Source organism: Siphateles boraxobius, unplaced genomic scaffold (assembly GCF_051911475.1).
Source record: "Siphateles boraxobius isolate OS27281-9 unplaced genomic scaffold, OSU_SipBor_1 6, whole genome shotgun sequence".
NCBI classification, from domain to species: domain Eukaryota; kingdom Metazoa; phylum Chordata; class Actinopteri; order Cypriniformes; family Leuciscidae; genus Siphateles; species Siphateles boraxobius.
In genome coordinates, this window is record NW_027509186.1 from 33,578,368 (window position 1) to 33,601,709 (window position 23,342).

At 38.8% G+C, this 23,342-nt stretch overlaps 1 protein-coding gene across 1 annotated transcript in view; it reads right to left on the bottom strand.

Moving 5' to 3' along the window:
- The window catches only part of arhgap35a (Rho GTPase activating protein 35a), a 90,820-nt gene that overhangs the window by 16,178 nt on the left and 51,300 nt on the right, over positions 1-23,342 (bottom strand). Inside the window, exons 2-3 of the mRNA XM_077206978.1 lie at positions 13,288-17,397; positions 5,503-5,647 (exon numbers count right to left, since the gene is read on the bottom strand). Coding sequence (XP_077063093.1) covers positions 5,503-5,647; positions 13,288-17,031 — 3,889 coding nt within the window. The 5' untranslated portion in view covers positions 17,032-17,397. The remainder of the gene's footprint in view (positions 1-5,502; positions 5,648-13,287; positions 17,398-23,342) is intronic.

Consider the following 23,342-nt stretch of genomic DNA (forward strand, 5'->3'; position numbering starts at 1 on the left):
AAATTGTGTGACAAATTGCGTTTTTTATTACAATGATAAAATTGCAGAGTAGCCTAGTCAGGTAAGGTCAGGTTTGCCAATGTGCGTTTTATTTAGGCTAATTATTTATTCTTGTCCCTGCGTGCCGATCGGAATTCTGGGGATACAACATAGCCAATAGGCTATACTAGGGACTAAAGCCTTTAAATATCTTTGCTGGATTGGATCAGTCTCCTTTCTAGAACAGCCAAGAGCTATCTAGCCTCGCGACCTTACATCGCCCATAGACCTTAAAACAATCAGCGGATGGCTGCCATTCACAAGGCATGAAGCACACGTACAAGATCAACAAATGTTAAATAAAACATAAAAGTGGCCCATTAATGGCAAACGAGAGTTTCATTAGCTGGTCTGAAATTCTCAATCTGTCCCCAGGCTAATAGATCAATCTTATGAAAAGCACTGAATTTGCTTTTTATTACCAGTAGGCTAGTGTATCTATGTGCTACACAACTTGCAAGTATAGAAACTCACATGTTTTTATGCTCATTTTAAGGGCAAGTTGATCATAAGGACCAGATGAGCTTTCCAATTGATAAAAAGTATCCATTCATAACAGAAGCAACAGGAATATTTGAGGTTGAACGGAAACATCCTCTGAAGGACAGTCAAGGACAATACAAGGAAGTCACCATATTTCCAGTTTATTATAAAATTTTTCTCATGCCTTTAAATGTCCATCCCTCTCAATTTTTTGGCCTTCATACTGAACATCCAGTCCATTAGCAAAGTCAAGAGAGCATCATGTTAAGACATTTTAAGAAACGGAGAGCACTTTGAGCCTCATGGGCTTCTCTAACTAAGACTCACCATGACCTTTTTGCTTAAAGCCCTACTAATGCACAGCTAACCCCGCAACATGTCCAAACAAACTCCTGCCGCTTCCTGCCGTCATCTTCAGCATATCCTCCGGGGGCCAGTTTCAGGAAATTCAGCATTTCTCCTCCAACAGCTGTCACATTCCCTTCTATATACCCTCTCTATAACTACAACTATTTCTACTGTACATTTCATACTGAGAATTATTTTAAAATAGGGTCTCCTAAGTTACCTGTGGGCTGAGACTATATATGGGTATTTCCTGTTCCCATACTCTATCTGGACTAATTCTGGAACTGGTACTGTCAACGCTCAGGTGAGTGTGGTGAACCTCATGGCCCTAAAACACACAACACTCATTTCGCATACCATCCCATTGCAACAGTAAGAAAAGGACTGACAGATAAGAGAAGTATAGAAGAGATAAAGAGAAAAGAGAAGTAAAATGTTGAGATGTAAGTGGGAGACAGATTTACCTAGAAGAATGAACAGGAAATGAGAGGAACAATAGAGGAATGAAAGCATTTTTGGTCCAGAGGACAGAACGGAAAGGATAGAAATTGGATCCCTATAGAAACTACATAAAAGTGAGGTTACGTAACAGGCTGTGACTGTGCTTTCATTTCTGCCCCATCAAACACAAGAAGAAATAGGAGAAAACGATGTGAATCCTTCTCCAGAAATAAATAAATAAATAACGTGGTCATTTTAGAACTTGACAACCCAGCCGTTCACTTTATCACACTGAAAAGAGTGGGTCGGATATTATTCAAAAACTCCCCTTCTTTGTTACAAAGAATGAAAAACAGGTTTGAAACGATATGAGGGTGAATAAATAATGCAGAATTATTGGATGGTTTTTGGATGATCTATGCTTTAAAAAAATTAAGTGATTTAGACTAGGCATCCACTAGTTTTTCCAAAGACATTATTTCTTTTATTCAGCAAGGATGCATTGAATTGATCAAAAGTGACAGTAAAAACATTGATAATATTATAAAAAGATTTCCATATCAAATAAAATCTGTTCTTTTGTACTTTGTCTATTTATCAAAGAATCCTGAAAAAAGAGTATCAGCGTTTCCACAAAAAAATATTAAGCAGCACAACTGTTGTCAACATTGATATTAAGAAGTGTTTCTTGAGCAGCAAATTAGCATATTAGAATTATTTCTGAAGGATCATTTGACACTGGAGTAAAGATGCATGAAATTCCGCTTTGATAACAGGAATAAATAACATTTTGAAATGTATTAACAGAGTTATTTTAAATTGTACTGTGATTTTAATTCAATAAATGCAGCCTTGGTGAGCATAAGAGACAACCAGCCCCAAAATTCTGAAAAGTGTACTTTGATAATTGGTTAGTCAACATTGGTTTGAACAACTAGTCGTTCTTAAAGGGATAGTTCACCCAAAAATGAAAATTCTGTCATCATTTACTCACCCTCAAGTTGTTCCAAACTTGTATGTTCCAGCCTGTCTATTTACTTACTTTCTTCTGCTGAACACAAAATAAGATATTTTGAAGATTGACGGTAACTAACCGAACAGTTGTGGGCCACCATTGACCTTTTTTTCAATACTATCGAAGTCATTGGTGTGCCACAATGGTTTAGTTACAAACATTCTTCAAAATATCTTATTTTGTGTTCAGCAGAAGAAAGAAATACATACAGGTTTGGAACAACTTGAGAGTGAGTAAATTATGACAAAATTTTCATTTTGGGTGAACTATCCCTTTAAGTAAACCTATATAATTAGTCATGTTGTTTTAGGCAAGTCCAGGCTCCCAGGCAATCTGAACTTGAAGACATCCACAAAAAAAGCTCATCAGAATTTGTATGTCTTTCACATAACTTATCTTCACATAGCCTTCCACTTGTGATTTAATTCATATTTTTACTTATTTGATAATGCTTGAAGCTATAAACTAATATGGTTTATAAACTATATATAAACTAATGTATCAATTAAATCTAAATAGATGACCTTATAAACCAACTACTTGGTTTTTACATGACCACCGTGACTATTCCTAATGTATAAAGCTAAATGTAATTTTAGATATTACGAGGCAGTGAAAATCACAGTGTCGCTATACACCTATCTCACGATTCGATACTATCATGACACTTGGGTGCCGATATGCATTGCGATTTGTTTAAGAATTGCGATTCTACAAGTGTTGCGATTCGATATTGCAATTTTTTTAACACTAGACCATCGGGAAAAGTTAAATCATACACTTATACAGACTGTACATGATGTATAAGATGAGTCATATTTACAAAAACAAATCATCACATCTTTCTGACTTTTGTTTCAGATGCATCATACAATACTACATTCTCTTGAATAAATGATTCAATAACAAATACATTTTTTTAACAATGTAATGGATAAATGTGTTATTTTAAACACCAAGTTTCTATCAAAAGCTGATTTTGATCGCTATCGTAGACATCAGTGTTTATATTTGAACTTTAAACTTTTATCCAAGTACTTTTATGATCATTTTTACAATTGCATCACAGAAATAATGATACTATGAGGATGAAAAGACTGTTTGTGAAGCTCTCTCCGGGTGTTTGAATCGAGATCACCATGCAGCTCTATTGTCTTATTTCTCTCTCAGCATACGAGTGGCGCGAGGGCTTTTCAGTGCTTTCAATCTCACGTCTCTTCCACACGTCCACTTGGGATATTACGTCGCTCAACACTCATAGATAACGACACTTCGTCCTCTGTTGGAACGAAAGTGGCAAGGACTACAAAGCACAAGCAAGGACAAAAATAAAGCAATTGAATTTGAATTATTATCGAATCTGGAATAATAATTTAAAAAAATCGCGATAGCTAGGTGAATCGATTTTTTTCTCCCAGCACTACTTTTACTATATGTAAAAGACTGAGCCGGCATGACTAAGCACATCTTAACCGTTGCTGTTAGCAGGGACTTGCTTGACATGTCAAACTGACATTTTTCTACAAAAATCTTTGTAAAAGGCAGTCGGTGTAATTCTGATAAGGTTGTGAGGTTGTATTGCTTTGTCGGGTAAGGTACTTTGAGGGAGCGAGTGCATATTCTCTAGTGTTCACACTGAGAGTACTATCAGCAAATCACGCTGTAGGCTGTTGTAGAAGGCAGTTCCACCCACAGAGCACAAAAAAAAAGCTGAGCCTGAAAGATTGTTCACCATTTCTGCTATGTGATATCGATCTCAATGAGGGAGTTATCAGGCAGAAAATTACCGCAAGGGGCTTGGCAACTTACACACATACACAACAGAACATGAAAAGGGTGGGAGAGGGGCGGGATGAAAAGGAAATGAGGAACAAAGATCAGGAGCTGACTTGAGAAAACTAGTAATGACAGGTCCATTGACTCCACTCTGCCCCTAGTGGTTCACACACATGATCCAAAGGGTGGGGGTCGAGTGCTCTCCTCAAGGGTCAGGGCTCTGAAATGCATAGACTTCAAGTAGTATGCATGTAATAATACATAAGAGCATGTAGTGGATTCTTTAGCTATGAATTTTTTTTCTTTTGGGCTACCACAGAGAATGATAGGAAACACATTTTTGTCACGTTTTCTAGGTTGCGCAGTGTTGAGTTTATCTAAACTACAGATGGACTGATGCATCCCAGAGAGAATACTGATGTGTTCTCCCACACTCAGCATTACAGAAAACATCGGCCGGAGCACATGCACTTCCTCTCAGTTGATGAGCTTAATCCCTGTAAGCTAATGGCGCTAATGCTACCGACCCAAATCACAGCTGCGTAGATACGCGCTTAACAAGCGCACATACCTCCATAAAGGCATTGCTTTACCATAATGCTAGATATAAGATTATTATTATTCGCATACTAAGCTTTGTGGGATCATTTAATATGTTAAAGTTAATTAATTTTAACATACAGGTTAGGTATACACTCTGTTGACAAAAACATCAAACCAGCCTCGGGTTGGTCTTAGTAGGTCTCCCAGTCTGGCCAGACTGGTTTGGTTTGCTGGTTTTAGAGGGGTTTCTGGTCAAGCTGGGAGACCAGCTAGATCAAATTAAATCAGCTAAGATTTCTACTTGCCCTGCTTTACAGACGGATTTAACTTCAGCCTCTAGCATCAGTTACTAGCACACCTCTTGAGGACAGGAGAGTGGGGTTTACTCACATAGCTCATACTAGCTTGCCTTCATTACACTCAACTCAGTAAACCTCACCCCCATCCAGGTCATAACACCATTGCAACTGTGCTATTAGGATCACTTGCAGTGGTGCCTTGACTCGGATGCCAAGTGGGATTTGAACCAGCGTCAAACAGGCATGGGAAGCAGGCACACTAACAAGCAGGCTAAAGACCACAGCCACTAGCTTCAGAAATATACATACTTTGTTGTTACCATTACTCTTCAGCAGGTTAATCTATCTGTACACATTTTGTGCAAATGTAAAATGTATGTACTCCACTGTTAATAGGAAAGCACATTATTTTGAGTTGAAGACAGTTCACCAGCTGTCAGTTCACAACTACCATTTCATAAAAAGGGGTCACAATGTTTATGTTTGCATGCAAGTGTTAGCATCTAGCTAATAAGATGTAAAGATAAAACATCAAAATGTTGCCTATGTGCGACTTACCTGTAATCTCAATGTAACGGATACACTTTTCGATGAAGAGTGGAATGGGCCGCTCAGCCGAGACAACGTTGGCCAAGGGAACTCCAAAGTAGTTACTCTCAGGAGGTTTGGACAATGATGACTGACGACCCTTTGGCCGTGTTTTCTGCAAGTCATGAGAGGAACACATTTTGTTTTGTGGTAAAATGACAAGAGCTAAGCTAGGTTAAATGCACGCATACTTGAGTCACACGTAATTGCATACAAAAGCATATCAACAGGCTTTGAAAAACAACAATAGTTATATTGTTCAAATTAAAAGACACAATGTATTTTAACATCTTAACATTAGTGGAATATGTTCATAGTACTACATGTATTTACTAGGGCTGGTCCGAATAACATTTTTTGAGCTTCGAAGCTTCGGTAGTAATGAACATCGAATATTCGAAGCTTCGGCGAGAGGGGGCTGAACATATTCTTTTCACTAATAAAGGCAGGAATCTCTGTGTTGGTCTGTCTTTTTGCATTTTGATTATTTCGAGAACCGTTCATCCAACCGACTTCACAAGGGAGTGCAGTGTTGCATTTGGTGCAAAATAGATGGACACGCGAGACGCGACACATTCAGAATTAATAAACTTTTAGTCAGCTACAGAACAGCGCGAGCGGGAAGCAGCGCACCTCACGCGGGCAGGGTTTATATGCTCCGAGAACGGACACTCCACTATGATATAAAACGCACACACACAGGTCTGTTAAATTAAGCAATACTTTTAAGGTAGTCTAATATTTTTCTGACTAACAAATTACTGACACAGTAAAGGGTAGATTTAAATAAAGAAAAACGAAATTTAAATAAAGAAAAAAATTAATTTAAATAAGGAAAAACAAAATTTAAATAAAGAAAAAAATAAATTTAAATAAAGAAAAACGAAACTTAAATAAAGAAAAACGAAACTTAAATAAAGAAAAACGAATTTTAAGTAAAGAAAAATGAAACTTAAATAAAGAAAAAACGAAATTTAAATAAAGAAAAATGAAACTTAAATAAAGAAAAAACAAAATTTAAATAAAGAAAAACGAAATTAAGTTAAATTAAAAACGTGATTAATTTAGATTGATAATAACGGGTAAAAGGCTAATACATTTTGTTTCTATTATTCTATTTTCCACAATGTCAAAGCAACGCAGCTTAACCCAAAACACAAGCTCAGGCATGCACTTCGGTCCATACAAACTCCGCTGTTCTGCGCTCTAGCCAGAGAACACTCCCGTTGCAGTTAGGCGTCGGTTCTATTTCTAGCATGCACACATTTTCCGCGTGGCTCGAGCCGCGCCTGAGGCGCGTGTTTCACACAGGCAGTGTGCAAACTCCAACCTGTTAACATGGGAGCTGAAATAAAAACGTACATGCCACACAGCTGAGACGCTCACGCCATGCAGCCAGTGTGTCGCCGGCCTTATTCAAGCGCGAGTGAGAACCGTTTCGCGGGGGATCCCAGGTGTGCAAAAAAAAAAAAAAAACAATATTCGAATGTCAAATTTTCAAATCGAATACCAACCCACCGAACGAATATTCGAATATTTGAATATTCTGGTCCAGCCCTAGTATTTACTCTTGAGGAACTTGAGGAGAACTGACTTCATATATCCACAAAAATCACCTTGATACCAGTTCATGACTAATTTTTGAGAAAAGGTCTACCATCATTAGTTGCCACTTGGTTTTATATTTTGTATCTCATGCAATGGAATTCATTTGTTTTTAAGTGCCATTCAATTGTCCAAATATTTACTGGGGACAGGGTGCATAAGACCACCCTAGACATGGTCAAATCATTCACGTTATTCCAGCAATGTGACATTGTATATTGAGGTACATTGAGTTTGACTTTTGAGTTTAGAGTTCTGCAGGAGAACACACTGCTCATTCCTCCCTCCCCGACTCCTGCCTTCCCATAACGCTCTGCAGCAGGGCATCATGGCTCGTTGGCCAGTGTGTCTGCGGTACTGTCAGACGAGAAAAAGCCATGACAATTATTAGGCCCAAGTCTGTCTGCTCCATAGCTAAAAGGCACCCCAGCTTCCTGGTACATCCGCAGGTCAAAACTCTGCTTTTCACACATTCAGAAACCATGCATATTTGCCTCCCTCTCTTTTTTTTTCTTTTTTTTTTTTTACATCTCCTTACATTCCCCACTCCCCTCCTCATTTTCAGATTTCACCTAAATCCCTACTGGCTCCTCTCAATAGACGTTTACATAATTACTACCCTCCCCTCTCCAAGCTCTCTGTAAAGAATCTGTGCTCCAATTACAGTTCACAGAGAGTAGTACAGGGATGGCAATGTTATGCAAAAGTAATGCGCTCACCCTGCAATGCAGGTCACACAGCACAAGGCGCACAAAGCAAACCAGTTACATCATGTTAATAACTGCTACTCCACCCATTTGCAACTTTAGACATGACAGGATACTTTAGTGTTACAATTTGAATGAATACAATGTTTAGCTGTTTTATGCCTCACTAACCTGAGCATAAAGTACTCAGTTTTGGAAAACTTCTCATTTCAACTAGTCACCTGCTATCTCTACCATGTAACCATTTGCTTTGTAAATGCTGGTGCAAAGTCATGGGGGCATTAGAAATGAAACTATGTGATGCTGGAATTTAAAACATTCCACTTGTTGGGTGAGGAGATTTTAAAAGGCTGAGTTAACATTTCCGGCCTCGCAGTCTAACATACTAAGAAAGAGAGAGAAAGTGCGGACAAAAACAGGAAAGGCTTATTCTAACACCTTTAACATAAAATAAGGGACAGTCTTTGTTGAACAGAGCTTAAACCAGTACAGATCCCTGGGGCTACTAGGCTGCTGCTTTTTTATGGGTTCCTTTATGGATCAGTCCCATAAGGCAATTAATGCAAGCAAGGTGATTTAACCCAATGGCCTCATTCTAACCCTACCGAAATAATAAAGACACTGCTGTTCAATGAGAAGAACTGGTGGCTCAATGCTTTCATAAGCCCTTTGGCTGTCACATGCTCAAAGAGAACAGTAGTCACTAAAATTTCTGCTTGTGTGAATACAGTGTATTATGGGAGTGACGGCTATAGTAGTATTCCCAGCAAAAAAATCTAAAATCGAAAGCAACCTACAAGGCATCGTTAAGGCCATGCTGTAGAAGGAACTATCAAGTGAACAGCACTCAACCGCCATTAAAAAAAAAAAGTTAGACTTGACTTAATTTCTTGGCTTTGTCTTACTCTTTAAAATAAACCACTATTTAATTGACATGCACCACAGCATAACCTAAATTCAACTTTGAACAAAGCTTGGCACACAGGCATCCAGATAAACTATAGGATCAAAGTCTGTGCAACCATGAAACATTAAATAAAACAACTGGGTCTTCTCAGCAAAACACAGCCTATCAGGCTACTACACCAAGTCTGTAATTTGCATTTAGAGCATGGGTCAAAGACTTTCGCTAAGCAAATACTTTTCAACAAGAAAAGAAACAAGGCATACCACCATACCTCAAAATTGTTTAGACAAAAGACAATTTCTGTAAAATAATCTTTCAAATTGACTATATCTTACCTGAAAAATCAATTTAAAGGGTTGTGAAAACAAATATGCATTTCCCAAGACATTAAGAGTTAAAGGGCATATTGCAGGTTTAAAAAAAAAACAAATTTATTAGCTAATATATAACCTTGTGCGAAAATACCATGTGAAAAGTTAATGCAGGATTTAAAATTGTTTTGCAAGACAAGACAGCTCAAATTTAGTAGAAAACGTGACAGTTTCCTTGACCGTGTTGAAAAAACGCTTTTTCATCATCGCGTCATATTACGTCACGAGAGGGAGTCGTTTGCCGGGCACTGGACTCGCTTAGTGCAGAGTAGGTTGGAATTCTGTAGGTGCAGTCGTGATTCAGTGTGTTTTCGGGGTTATTGTATTTCAATTTATCATCGTCGTGGTAAATTATTGTGAATTATGGCCTGTCAGGACTTCGAGTCCACAAGTTTCCAAACAAGAAAAAGGGACGGTGCTATCTTCCGTGCCTGGGTGCGTTATGTGCAGGTGAAAAGACTTCTCTTCAGACCTGCCTGAAAAACGGGGTAGTGTGTAGCGTTCTCTATAGACCGGATGATTATAATCCCTGCAATATGATGGAGTTATATGATGACGGCGATATGTGCACACTGTCACAGCATCTTCATCGGGTCAGCTGGTCCGTCGTCAGCATGTGGTTCGGCCACCGGCAGTGAACATGATGGTCATGGATCTGTCAGAGATCACTTATTGTACATCTGTTTTACAAAATGTGCCTTGTCTTAATTTAATTCATGAACATATCCTACATAAACTTGTATTGTAATGCATTTATGTGTTTGTTATTAGTCTGCAGCCGAAACTTATTATTATCATAAATAGTTCTATAATTAATTTTCAATCTGTACAAAACCACTTTAATGTTTGTGTTGGCTGTTTCTACATATAAAGTTTTTATACAGTAAGACAGTTGTGATTGTGATTATTTTTTTATTCATTGTCACCAAAATGGGGCCATTCAAAGCTTTTATAAAGTCCCTCTTTCTCTGTCTCCTAATGGCTTACACAACACATGCAGGTAAAGGTCCAATACTTTTTCTATTGCCTGATACATGATAATAATCTGTAGCCTACAATATTGTGATCTGAGCATAGTGTTATACATCATCGGCTAACGTGGATATATTCTAACACTGGTCTCTCACCAAGACGGTCTGGCCTGTTCTCTTCCCATCACAACTCAATTTGTTTCATCTGACCTGTTCTGTCTAATCCTGGCCTGTCCCTGCTCTCTTGGCTGCATAGCAGGCTCATAATCAACATATATGGCTGAGGTCAGTCATCAAGTAAACATTCAAAATTTCCTTAGTGTCCGAACTGTCATTGCGATCAATTGCCTTCCTATTGTTTACTTTGACTGTACTCCCTCCCGTTACGTCACTTTCGGTTTGGCAGTTTTCAGATGCGGAAGTAAAATTTTCTCACAAAAACGACTTTAGAAGCCTTAATAGCGTTTTATATGTATATTTATATGTAAATCTAGTTCCTACATTATTTTTCTATACATTGACTCACTGGGTACTCTAACCTGCAATATGCCCTATAAACAGTGTTGGGAAGGATACTTTCAAAACGTATTTCGTTACAGAATACAGAATACATGCCCAAAAATGTAATTTATAACGTATTCCGTTACGTTACTCAATCTGAGTAACGTATTCTGAATACTTGGATTACTTCCACATTGAATTCCATTTTAAAAGTGTAGGAATGCGGCCATCCAATCCTTCTTACTAAACAGGCCTATTCTGGTGTGTTTTTCTGTTCCAACTGGCTGAATGTGCTAGGCCCATGTCTTCCTGAAAGTGCAATATATTATAATTTGCTATAGAAGAACAAAGACTATAAGTGTATGTTGCGGTCACCGGTGCGGTGATGAGGTGGTGATGCGTTCATGTAACATGTAAAGGTGGCGCTGCCAATAAAAGCTGTCACAAAGAACCGGCAAAAGTAATGACTGAATATGTTAGTGTCGGCTGCAAAGATGAAGTTGACGATGCTGACTTGCGATCTTCGCAGCACTGAACGCGCCGGAGAGAAATGCACATTTCATACAGATTACATAAACAGAGAGCAGTCCGTTTTCTTTCGTTTTGAATTGTTCTGTTTAAAAGTAGACATGTCTGTGAGACAAGTAGGCTAGCCTGCCTTACACGCTAAGTTTCGGTTCATTTATGAGATGAGCCCCAGTTCACGCGCCTCCATGCCGTGATATCTATAGTCTGCTATATTTACTACTTATTTATTAATTCCAGCCAATTTGGTTGATGAAACATTGATTAAAATTAAGATACAATTAATACAAATCGAAATTCACTTTAAAGAAAGGCTTTGTGCATCTGTTTGATGTCTCTGTGAAAGTTTTAAAGCAGTCTTTTAGTGCCGCTTTCAGAGTGGTCACGTCCGTAACATTGTTTTTTCCTCATAAATGCGAACAAGAAAAATAAAATAAAATGAATGTTTTATGTTCTGTGGAGAGCCAACCCTTCTTAATCCGGTGGGTATTACTTTTGGTTTGCGCCGTGTAGCCTAATTCACAGAAGTACTAAAAAATATTTGGCCTAAAAGTTAAATATTTTTTGTGTCACGCATGTTTATTTTCCCTCATATTAAATATAAAAAGCATGTGTAGACAGATATTTTTCTAATGTCTGGACTCCTTTATTAAGGGAGTATGGACATACAAACAGACGTTTCGGTATATTGGTATTAAATGACATTTGCAGTCAAAACTTGAAATATACATTCTCAGAAAATGCATGTCCATAACGCGATTGCTAAATTTTAAATAATTATTCCGCAACTAGTTTTGTGGTGTATGTCTACGTATTTTATAATCTTAACTTCAAATAATACTAATAGTAATTTAAAGATGTGGTATAGCATTGGATCTGGACGGGAAGGATAACTCTGGGAGTTGGAAGGGGTGTGTCGCAATTTTGCCTTCTTGCATGCGATACAGGTTCGTGGATCTGAGTGTCGCAATTTCGGTTTCATATCGAATATTATTACAGCCCTGTAGCTAGTAGCCTACCTGATACAACTATAAAATAGCAAGGTGACCAGTAAAACTACAGCAGACGACTACCCCTGGCTAATTTAAAAAAAAAAAAACTAAGATGCTTCTTCAGGTTGGAGGTGGAGTCTTTGGACGCTTTGGTTGCTTGCAAGCAGAGGTTGCACTGCACAGTTATATTTGTTCTCCCTTCTCTTTCTTTAATGTGAAATGCTGTTTGAATTTCCAAGATAGAAACGCATTCTTGCCCTGGCTCTGTTGTTCCGGCTCCATCTCCACATCTAGCTCCCGCTGCACCTCTTCCGAATCCATTGTGACTGATCACGCAAACCGCACATTTTTTTTTTTCATATTGGGGCTTCTGGGAAATGCATGGAGTTGCCTTAATTTATTTAGAGAGTGAATAAACTCACGAAACAGAAAAGTATCGTCATGTAATCCATTGATTTCAACAATGTAACTGTATTCTAAATACCAACTATTTAAATTGTAACTCTAATGGAATACAGTTACTCATAATTTGTATTCTGAATACGTAACGCCGGTACATGTATTCCGTTACTCCCCAACACTGCCTATAAAGTATGTGTTGTGAGTTATTTTTAATTTCATAAAGTAGTATCTGGATTTGGGTCATTTTCTAATGGGTTCAAAATCAAGTGAACGTAAGAAAGATGTCACAAAGAGAGGTTAGATTTAAATATTTGAACTCCGTGTCAGCTGTCTCTCACATGCGACTGGTGCTTTTTTAAGACATTGATTTTGTATATTTAAGCTCAAATCAAGGTGTACATTTTTCTGTTCATCTAAAGTTAACAGAGTTGCCACTGTGTTTTTACATCTAAACACAATCTAAAAACACACAGTTTCTACTAAAGAAGTGGAAAAACAACCTCTGAAATAAGGTGAAGTTAAAAATACCAATCGCTATGATAATCACTCACAATACTTGAGCTCACATTCAGTGTAAAGTCTAGTTGGGCCCAAACTGACTTTTTAAATATATGATGTATTTAATAAACAGATAGTTTTGAATCACCTAAATCAATTAATATCATCTTAAAGCATAAAGGTAGCCAGTAAATTTGATCTTTACAATATATGAGACCATGAGGCATAATTCCACAATACAGTATATACGTTTTAAAATAATCCCATAAAATTTACCTTTGTAGTTCTTCTACCAAGACTTCTCAAGATATTCCTCCTCTTTGGGTCCTCGCCTTCTTCATTTAAGGAACTGTCCCCTTTCTGTGCACCGAGCTCATCCTCTTTAGTCTTGGGGAGACCTCCAAGCTCATCATCACTGCCAATAAAGCTTGAGCGGAAGTTGCTAAACTTTCCAAGTCGTTTGGAGCGATCACGGTAAAGCCTAGGTTTAACTCCAAGAGCAGACAGCTTTCGTCTACGCTCTAATGAACTGCTATCAGCCTCGCTGTCTGATCCATTTCCTGCACCATTTGAATGACTCTTGTTTGCATTGCGAATAGTGATGATCTTGCCCTGTGTGCTGTCATGTGGTACAGAATAAATATTCTCCTCCTCTGTGGGACGAGGCTTTGATACTGCATCCATGGGCTCAGCATAGTCAGATGGATCATAACCACCTTCATTTCCTGGTGGCCAGGTTACTAATGAGCGCCTGTTAGGTCCATGTAGGCCCAGGTCCATGTATGAACTGGTGTTTTGGGGTTTGGGAATGTCAAAGGTGACATTGGGCTTTGGTCGCACCTGAGGTGGGACTTTGTTGTTAAGCTTGTTTTCAAAAGTGTTGATGTCAGACATGAGCGAGAAGGCATCACCCTCCAAATCAGGGAGCTTGAAACCTCCACCATGGGTCAAGGTGCCATCATCCCGTAATGTGGGATAAGGTGGGGAAGGCTCAATGTCATCCTCTGAATCCAACAACGTAGTGCTTGGAGAGCCACATCTAGGTGAAGAAACATTTTCACTGGTGACATTCTCTGCAACATTTTCATACATATGTGTTGCCTCTACAATGTTTTTTTTCTCCAATACCTCCTTAAAGAATGGCTGGAATTGGTCTATCCGATGCAAGCCTCCCACCACACCACCAGGTCCACAGATAACAGAGGTGAAACGTGCATCAATTTCAAGGGCCAGTTCCTCCCCTTGGGCAAGCTGCTCTCGGACAACCTCAGAGTCTGCGAGTTCCGATTGAGTCTCTGTAACAGCAAGCAACTGCACTGGAATAATGTCTTGGACCTCACAAAGGAAGGCACAAAGGGTTTCCATGGAAGCCTTCCGTTTGCCTGAGTACACTGCTATGTAACCATGCACCAATCTGCTTTTACGTAAGGAAAAAGATGAGTGGTAAGATAGAACAGCAAGATCAATGCTTTGCCTTTGGCCACCAATAGATAAATCCAACAAAACTGATGTTCCACTGGATAAATTGGAAGAGGGCCGACAGTGCTGGGGCAGCAAGAATGGGGAAAGAAGCTGGTCAACATCATAAGGATCTCCACACATTAGACACATTACAATTCGTAAGTCAGCCTCTGTGCTCTGCTGAGAGTCTCTGAAACCTGCAAGTGCAGGCAACAAGGGTGGGGAGCTACTGCCAAGACTAACTGACGGTCTTCGTGTGTCTAACAGACCTTTGAGGATCTGGTTTACATGTTTTTCATGTATATTGCGACCATAGCCGACACCTGGGGAAGCAGGCTCTAAATAACTGCACTGAAATTTGCTAGCCACTTGTTGACCATGTTGGATGAGGCTTTGTGCTGTTTCACCCCCAATGTCAGAAATGGAACCAACGCCTCTTTTGGTGACCAACAGGAGAGACAAGGGAAGCTGACCTAGATTAGTGTCCCTTCTGCCTAAGGTTGATTCTCGTAATTTTTCAATACTGTCGACAACATAGGATAAGGATTCCTTTGAGTTGTAGAGGCAGATGCAACCATGTGGGGTAAAAGTGGGGGTATGGAAGGAGTTTACTGGAAGGCGTACATTTCCTTCTATAGGTCGAAGAGCCAGTTCATATGTCCTTCCATCTAGAACGTACCGTTCATCGTTGATGCACAGTGCTCTGATCTCATTAGCTAACTCTCTTGCAAGTCCATCTTTGCCAAGAATTACAAGATTAATTCTATCGACCTTTCCCTCACCAAACTGGGATTTTGAGCTCCCATCAAAGGAATATCGAGTGGGAAAACGAAGGGCTAAGTGTTGTTCAATTTTGCCATCCACACAATGTAGACTAGAAGGACAGGTTTCCTTAGTTGGGTGGTATACGAAATGGATATGCTTGAGCACCAGGGCATCTCTCTCAGCCTGAAGCTTTTGGAGGGCCTTGAACCTCTGCTCCTCTCCAAGAACCTCTTGGATGGCACCCATTTTTTCTTTACTGGGCTTAGCATCAACTTCAAGCTCATAGAACAATTCAGAGTACTCCAGTAAAAGTTCTTGGAAGTCCTCTTTGGCTTGGTCAATAATAATCTTCTGGTATTTGTTATAGATATCAAGGTACTCTGGCTCCTCCAGCCACTGATAAAACTCCTCGTTCATGATAAAGCTTCGAGCTTCCTCCCAGGGTTTGCCAGGTGTAACAAATGGTGAAGACGCAAGTTTCTCTTTGAACTCCCAACGCATTTCTGCTCTCTTTCGCTCATTGCGCAGGTGTTCTAAGTGACTCTCATAGATTGCCTCTGCTGCAGGGGTTTCCAAAAGGTCCTGGGGAATGCGTTCATCCTCCATGTTGTCAATGTGTGGTGTTGTTTCCCATGGTGTGTCATCCAATACGACAAACCAGTGGGAGAATTCCCGCTTATTCTCAAGAACTTTCTGTACTCCTGACCAGCTTAGGTGATCAATCTCATCCAGGCATGGAACCAATAAGTTGAGAGCCAGTGGGAGTGTGCTAAGATACATTTTACGCCGCTTTTCTATGTGCTCTTGCTTGAGTCTGTGTACATGTTGCTGGAATAGTTTCTTAGCCTTGGAAGTACCCTCAAGGAAAACATAATCTTTGTATTCAGGTGATGTCTGCATTCTACGATTGGTGTTGAGCCATGTTTCATTATGGTTCTTCACAATGCGGCTAACCAGCCACTCATAGCGGTCCTTAGCGGATGCTATTTGCTGACTCTGCTGCTTGAGGGCTTCAAAGTAAGGAATGATCTTGGGCTTCCCTCTACTCTTATCTATCAACTGCACCAAGGTAAGGAAAGCAAGGTCAACATTGACGTTAGAGCGTGCTGAAGTCTCAACAACCTGCAAATTCTTCTTGGTCAAGGCAAAGGTGTGAGAGTCTTTAATGTACCGCTCAACCCCTTCATCACACTTGCTCAACACAAGTACTACTGGCTTCTTGGTCTTAGCTAGCTGGTTATATAGATTGTTGACAAACTTCATTTGGTCATCAAAGTTTCGGTTCATACCCCTGCTCACATCTACACAGAGTAAGAATCCATCCACTAAAAGCTTGCCTTCAGGCATTTGCTTTTGCTCAAAGTCTTGCTCTAGTCCAAGCTGATCTGTGCAGAAATACATAAGCTTCTCAGCAGAGGCCAGTTTGTTGGAAGCTGCCCGCTTGATATAGGGCTGTAAGGCAGTACTTCGATGTGGCTGGAACGTTTGGTCATCAATAAACTCGGTCTGTTCCACCACATGCATTCGACACTCAGCGCCCTCCTCCAATATTCGTACCGCCTCACCCCAAAACAGGAAGTGGTCATTGTTTACCACTCTACCACCAAAGTCACTTGTGCTTAAAACAGATGTGTGGTCCAAATAAAAGTCATCAGCACTGGGGCGAACAAAGCGATTACAAAGGCAGGACTTGCCTACCCCACATTGCCCCTTCTCTTTTTCAGTTCCGGACAAACCTACCACAACAAGGTTGTAGGTTGGTGCCCGGGCATCTTGTTTTTTTGCCATCATCATCGAATGACAGCGCTCATCTTGCCATTCCCAGAAGCTCAAGTTTGAAAGCAGCTGGGCTGAGGTTCCATCCAAATGATTTCAGGCCTGGAAATTGATTTATTTCTAACAATCCTGAAAGTTATTTTATGTTTTTTTTTCCATGTAGGGTCAGTATGTCCAATCCCCTTGATCAAATTATAAATCCACAGTCATCTGGCCATTCATGATTTTGGCAGAGGCTTGGGGTTTGAGGGTGGGGGTGAGGAGTCCCTTCGGATTTAGGCGGGTGTGCTGCAGGTGGTAATATTCCAGCCCATCTCTTCTTTTCCGGGGCACTTTGACACAGAAATATTGTAGGTTTCAGGTTTCCCCAGCCTGGATCTGACCCTGCAAAAAATAAAATACATTACAATTACATTTAAAAAAATAAATAAAAAAAAACAACTACAATATAAATACTTTAAATAAAGAAAAAAGTAAAATAATGAATCCACTACATTTTCATCTATGAAACATTAAGAATATTGTTCAAGTTTGATCAAATATGATTATAAAGCTGTAAGTTTTTGCATCAAAATGAATGACTTTGTATTGGCTGTTGAAATTTACAACAGTACAGTAAGGGATGTGATATTTGATTAATATGGCACAACCCGTCCCCATTTAATTTCATAAGCTGCCCAGGGTTGTTTATGATTAACCTAAAAGGTTATCAATTCCAAGGAATAAGAGATGCTGGTATCATATCAAAGTCAAATGTTTGTATTGATTCAACACTATAAGGCATCACATTCTAATCCCTGAACATATACACACACAGATGAAAGCTGTGGTAAGTGCTTCAGAGATACAGTTTTAATTAAGGAACCAGGGAAACAAAAAATCACCCTTAATAGGAAGCACTGGATATTGGCTGCTTAACAAACATCATCTCAAAAAGTCTAAAAAATGATTTTCAAAAAGACTTTAACAACTCCATTAACATTAACTGGGTGAAACCTTGTGGATACCAAAACAAATTAGTCAAGGCCTGTAGAAGTCTATGAAAGAGACAGAACCCTCTAGACAATAGATGACGACGAGCTCACAGGAGCACTTACACTGCTCTTGAAATTCAGGGACAAAACAAAAAAGATTTGGCTACTGGAATGGAACTCCACAAAATGGAGTTAAGTGTAAAAAGTATCCTCAACCTGTTAATAGTTATTTTTCATTTTGTTAAGGAAATACTATCATTATTTATACATACATGCATATATATATATTTGAGGTGGGCATAGATTATTTTTTTAAATCTAGATTAATCTCACTGTAATCTTGGAATTAATCTAGATTAATCTAGATTAAAATGGCTCATTTGAATTCTGCGAAGGCATTCAGAATGTGTGTGCTACCCAAATAATGACTAAAAGTAAGTCTTTGAGAATAGTTCGCCTCGCGTAGGGATGTGAATTTCTGCCAAAAATGGCATTGGACAATAGAGGAGCAAAAGTCGAATATCGTTCGAAAAAAACAAACAAAAAAAAAACGCACAATGACAGAAAGGGAGGCCAATTTCATCTTTAGCGATTTGTCATCAAACAAACTGTTTATTAATTGAACAAGTAACATGTTTTCGTCGTTTTTAGTAGGCATAGTAGGCTAATTGGAAGAAGAAAAAAAAAAAACAGATGCTCGTTAGATCAAAAAATAATGTCATATGTCATAATGATTTTATGTGAACCTGCCTTTACCGGCAATAGCCTCCTCCTTTTTAAACAAATTAGTTTTCAATCAATGTAAACTATTCTTGTGACTATGCCCCTGCGCAATACATTACCGCGGGATGGCGGGTGTTCATTTCATAAACTGTACACTACACAATGGTAGCTTATTTAACCTGTTAACCTTTGCCAGTGCGCCAACGCTCCGAAGCGTTTTTTTTGTAGCCTATAAATTAATGTATATGTCCAAAAAACGGATAATGTCATACTTTTTAGTAGTGCTATCGTGGCGTAATAATCTGTTTGGTTGTAAAATGTATTAACTGAATGAAATGAAATCGAATGTATCGTCCTGTGGAATCATTCATTCACAGACATCATACAAAGATGTTCAACTAATAAATATCTTCATCGCTGGCAAAAATATGATGCATTTTCAGATTTGCTTTCACTAAACTGTAGAACCACTTCCTGTTACGAATCCGAGTCGAGTGTGATTGAACGCGTTTCAGACGATTCAGTGCGTGAGGAAATGAACAGATGATTCAGACTGATTCGCTAACCGATTTAGACAGATCTGCCAACTTGTTTGATGAAGTCTTTGAACAGAATCAACTCAAAAGAGTGATTCATTTGTAAATTGAGTATCCCTCATGCCCATAAAAAGATACAGCGGGCTTGGAATAAAATCATTTAACAACATGTAATTGCATTAAAATAAAGTAACGAGAGGAACGTCGCCCAAAGTAACATGTAAAAGTATACACCTTGTGTCCCTGACAGGAAAATACCCTGCAGCGCGATCTGTGACAGTAGGCGTGGCGTCAATTATGTCAAATATACTAGGCTACACATGGAATTGCGCGAAAATATAACGATATTCGAAAAAGCTATTTTATGATCCCACCCAACATAGAGAATAGATTAACGGCGATATTTTTTTATCGCCCGATAACAGTCTCACGTTAACGCAGCACGTTAACGCCGATAACGGCCCACCACTAATATATATATTTGTATTTTTAGATCAAGGCACTTCAGTGTGGACATAAACGGATTGTCATAGTGGGAGTCATCTGAACAAAGAATTGTTTGGGTCTACGCCAAGGACAGGCACTACAGAAGAGGTGCCACAGACCTCCATCTCCCAGATCAACAGCAGCACATGGGAGGCAAAACTAGGTAAATGTGCTGAGGCCAGCTCTTCAAGCACTACATCTAGCAATCACAAGCGACACATGATTGCAGTTGCAGATGTCACTGTCACAGTCTGGGCCAAATGTAATGATTCTGCTGTGGTGAATTTGCTCTGGCGAAATAGCTTCTGTATACTGGCCCAGCATTCTTGAAATCACAAAACATGTAACAGTTGTAAAAGGTATCAAAGTTTGCATGTCGTTCAATGTGGGATTGGTGATAAGACCAGTGGAATCATGATCATATCACTCTCTCAGAAACATTTTCAGCTTTTGCTGCAGTACGATTAGCCAGCAATCAATAGATACTTGCAACAGAGTAAAAGTGAGGTATGCTGGCTTACCCAGAGAAAAAGGTCTGAAATGTCAAGAGTGGATTTGTCATTGTACCACTACAGTAAAAACAAGGTGGAGAGCCACTGAGCAATGTAGTGCTGTGGGTGTGGCAGTGTAACATTTGTTTAAACATTGACCAGCTCCCCTAACATAACATCTTGGAAACATCTCAATTTTAAGCTATATATTAAATATTACACTTGCACTGTTCAGGACACAGGTATCTCACAGAGGAAGACCCAATAATCTCACAGAACCCCAAAAGATCATTGACTACCATAATTAATTGAAAATATTTTACTAAAAAATTATATATTTTGTAAAATACATAATATCATTATCCTTGCTTTTGGGCAGAAAACTTTTTTCTTCATATATTATTTAATAAATAATACTTCTTGTCACCCTTTGCGTCTGTCTGTGGGTTTTGCTATATATATTATATGTAACAAATATAAAATGATTAAAAAAAAGAGACTGTGACTAAACATGTTGTCAGGTAATAGCCAGTACTGTCATAAATAGCCTGTGCATACACTTCATCTTTTATAACATAACATTTTTGCCAAATCACAGAAAAAACTGAGCACCCACATAGCTACAATAAATTTTATAACCAGTAAAATGAATAAAATGTTATGCGATGCACTTAGTGCCTCAAATACAACCGTTTTAAATGACAGACAAAATATGTCCGACATCGACTGGTCAAAAACCTCTTAACTCAATATAAGCTTGATTTCAGTAAAACTTTAATATATTAATGGCACATACAAGTGTCTGACCACATACAGTATAAAGCTACAATATCAACTTTTAAAACAGTGTTTAATTATTAAAAAATATAGTTTTTTTCATTTCCTGCAAAACAATCTAATACTGCCATTAAATTATAACAAGTTAATCACAAGCCAATCACAATCATGAGGACATCGCTGAGACCATCAAATGTAGTTATCAGTTAGTAAGCTATGAGGGAGTAATTATATCATATAATTATATCATCCATGCTGATAGAGGGCAGGTAATCAAGTAATCATTCTCAAGAACGGGTTGCCATAAGTGGGACCCATAGTAATGCTTTCCATATTAAATATCCAAGATGTAACAACGAGGAAGATACGAGGATGCATTTTGTGGCTTGAAAATTAATTTTACCAGAGAAACACTTGAGAGCTCTCAAGTACAAAACAATGACAGCTGCCTGGATACAGATCAGCAATGATCCATGTGTCATTGACAGACACATGAACATGCACAACCAGGTGGTGACTCCTGGCTTCTGGGAACAAAAGAAGAAAATCAGTGCATCTATTCTGTTGGGTCATCAACATGACAAGTGATGCCATGCTAGCTGGTTCAAGACCAATTGTAAAAGTAATTAGTCTAATTAAGGAAGTCCTCATTATTTCTCAGCTCTTCAGGACCTGGCTCTCTGAAACACTCACTTTGCCGCCAGTACAAGAGCCACATTTGATCTGTCCCATCTCTGTAATTCTGTCCATTGCTTTGTCTTTCCATGTTCAGTATGCAATTGGTGCTATGGACGAGATAAAATTATAAGAACTAAAGGTGAGAGCCAAATCAGCCTGTGTTTTTCCACTGATGGGGTAATGCAGCAAAAAAAACAAATCATAGATAACACAAACATGAAAACAGATGGCTAGTATAGTTGATACAAAATCAACTAATAAAAATTCAAGCACTTCAAGCAGACATTCAAGCACTAAATAACTGTTCCTGTCAATGCACAGTTGTCGAACAATTGCTCTGGTCTTCAAATTTGGCAATAATTCCAATTTATAATAGTTAGATTTGGCTACTATAGCAATAAAATGTGATAATGCTCCTGCTACTTGTGTCGTGGAAAAAGCCTTCTCTTCTTTAAAAGAAAGTCACTCGAGTCACGGAGTTCCAGATGCCAAAGCTTATGCGTGTGCGTGTGGCCGCAGTGGCGCCTGCAGCTGTACGGCTATACGCACTGTATGTACCATGAGCGCTCCGACTGACCTGAGAAACGTTTTCAGTCCAAATATTTCAGCAGTTATAATGTGTGTGTCCCGTATTTCTGTCGACTGAACCAGCGATATCAATCATTCCTGAATTAATCATTCTTTGGTTTGATTATTTCCTTTCCATGAATTGGCCAAACGTGCTTGCAAAACGGTCTGAAACGATTCGGATTCGTTCTGACCGTTCTGTCACTGAATCATCTGAAGCGGTTTCTCGGTCAGTAACAACAAATACAGAACAAATATTGCTGTTTTCCGTTGTTTCACTAGTTTACTTTGAACTACGCAGCGCGGCCCAGTGGATAACAGAACGCAAGCTTAAAGGAGTTGCGTTTACTCCCAGTCCCGGACACTATTATTAAACAGCGTTGCGCAGAGGTGTCAATTCCAGGGGTCAGAAAGTAAAAGTCCTGCCATATGATTATTCCACCCATGAAATCAGCCAGATGATTTCACTAATTAGTTCTATCTCCTGACTGAAAAACTGTGCTAATTAGCAAATCCAGGTGATTGGAACAAAATACTGAGGGGGAATTTTACTTTCTGAACCTGGACTTGACACCTCTGGCGTTGCGACATCCAGTGAGAAGCGTTTCAATCTGACAAATCTCTCTGTTACAAACCACAAATCACTCCATGATTTTAACTAGTTTTAAATCGGATGAAACAGCCTCAACATTCCCAACACGACTGATGAGGTAAATAGCAGAAACATTGTGCCATGAACGAAGTTAGAAGACTAAATCCCTAATCACCACCCTTAAAAACATTTACCATGAATGTACTGTAGTAATTTACCATGGTTTGGGCAGAAATGTGGAATATTTATATTGAATACTATGTTATAGTCATTTATATTGCATTCGATTTATTAGGGGGCTAGAGAAATATATAATTAATTGTGTGTATAGTTTTTACCTGTTTAGGCATTTATTATACAGTGTGAGTGAGTAGCCATGCATGGTTTTACCTATGATCTCACTGTCAGAATATTTTAAATTAAGCCTATAATAATTAATAATAAAATAATTCTTACCAATAGCTATGATCTTGTATAATTCATATATTTGTACATAGGTGTAAAT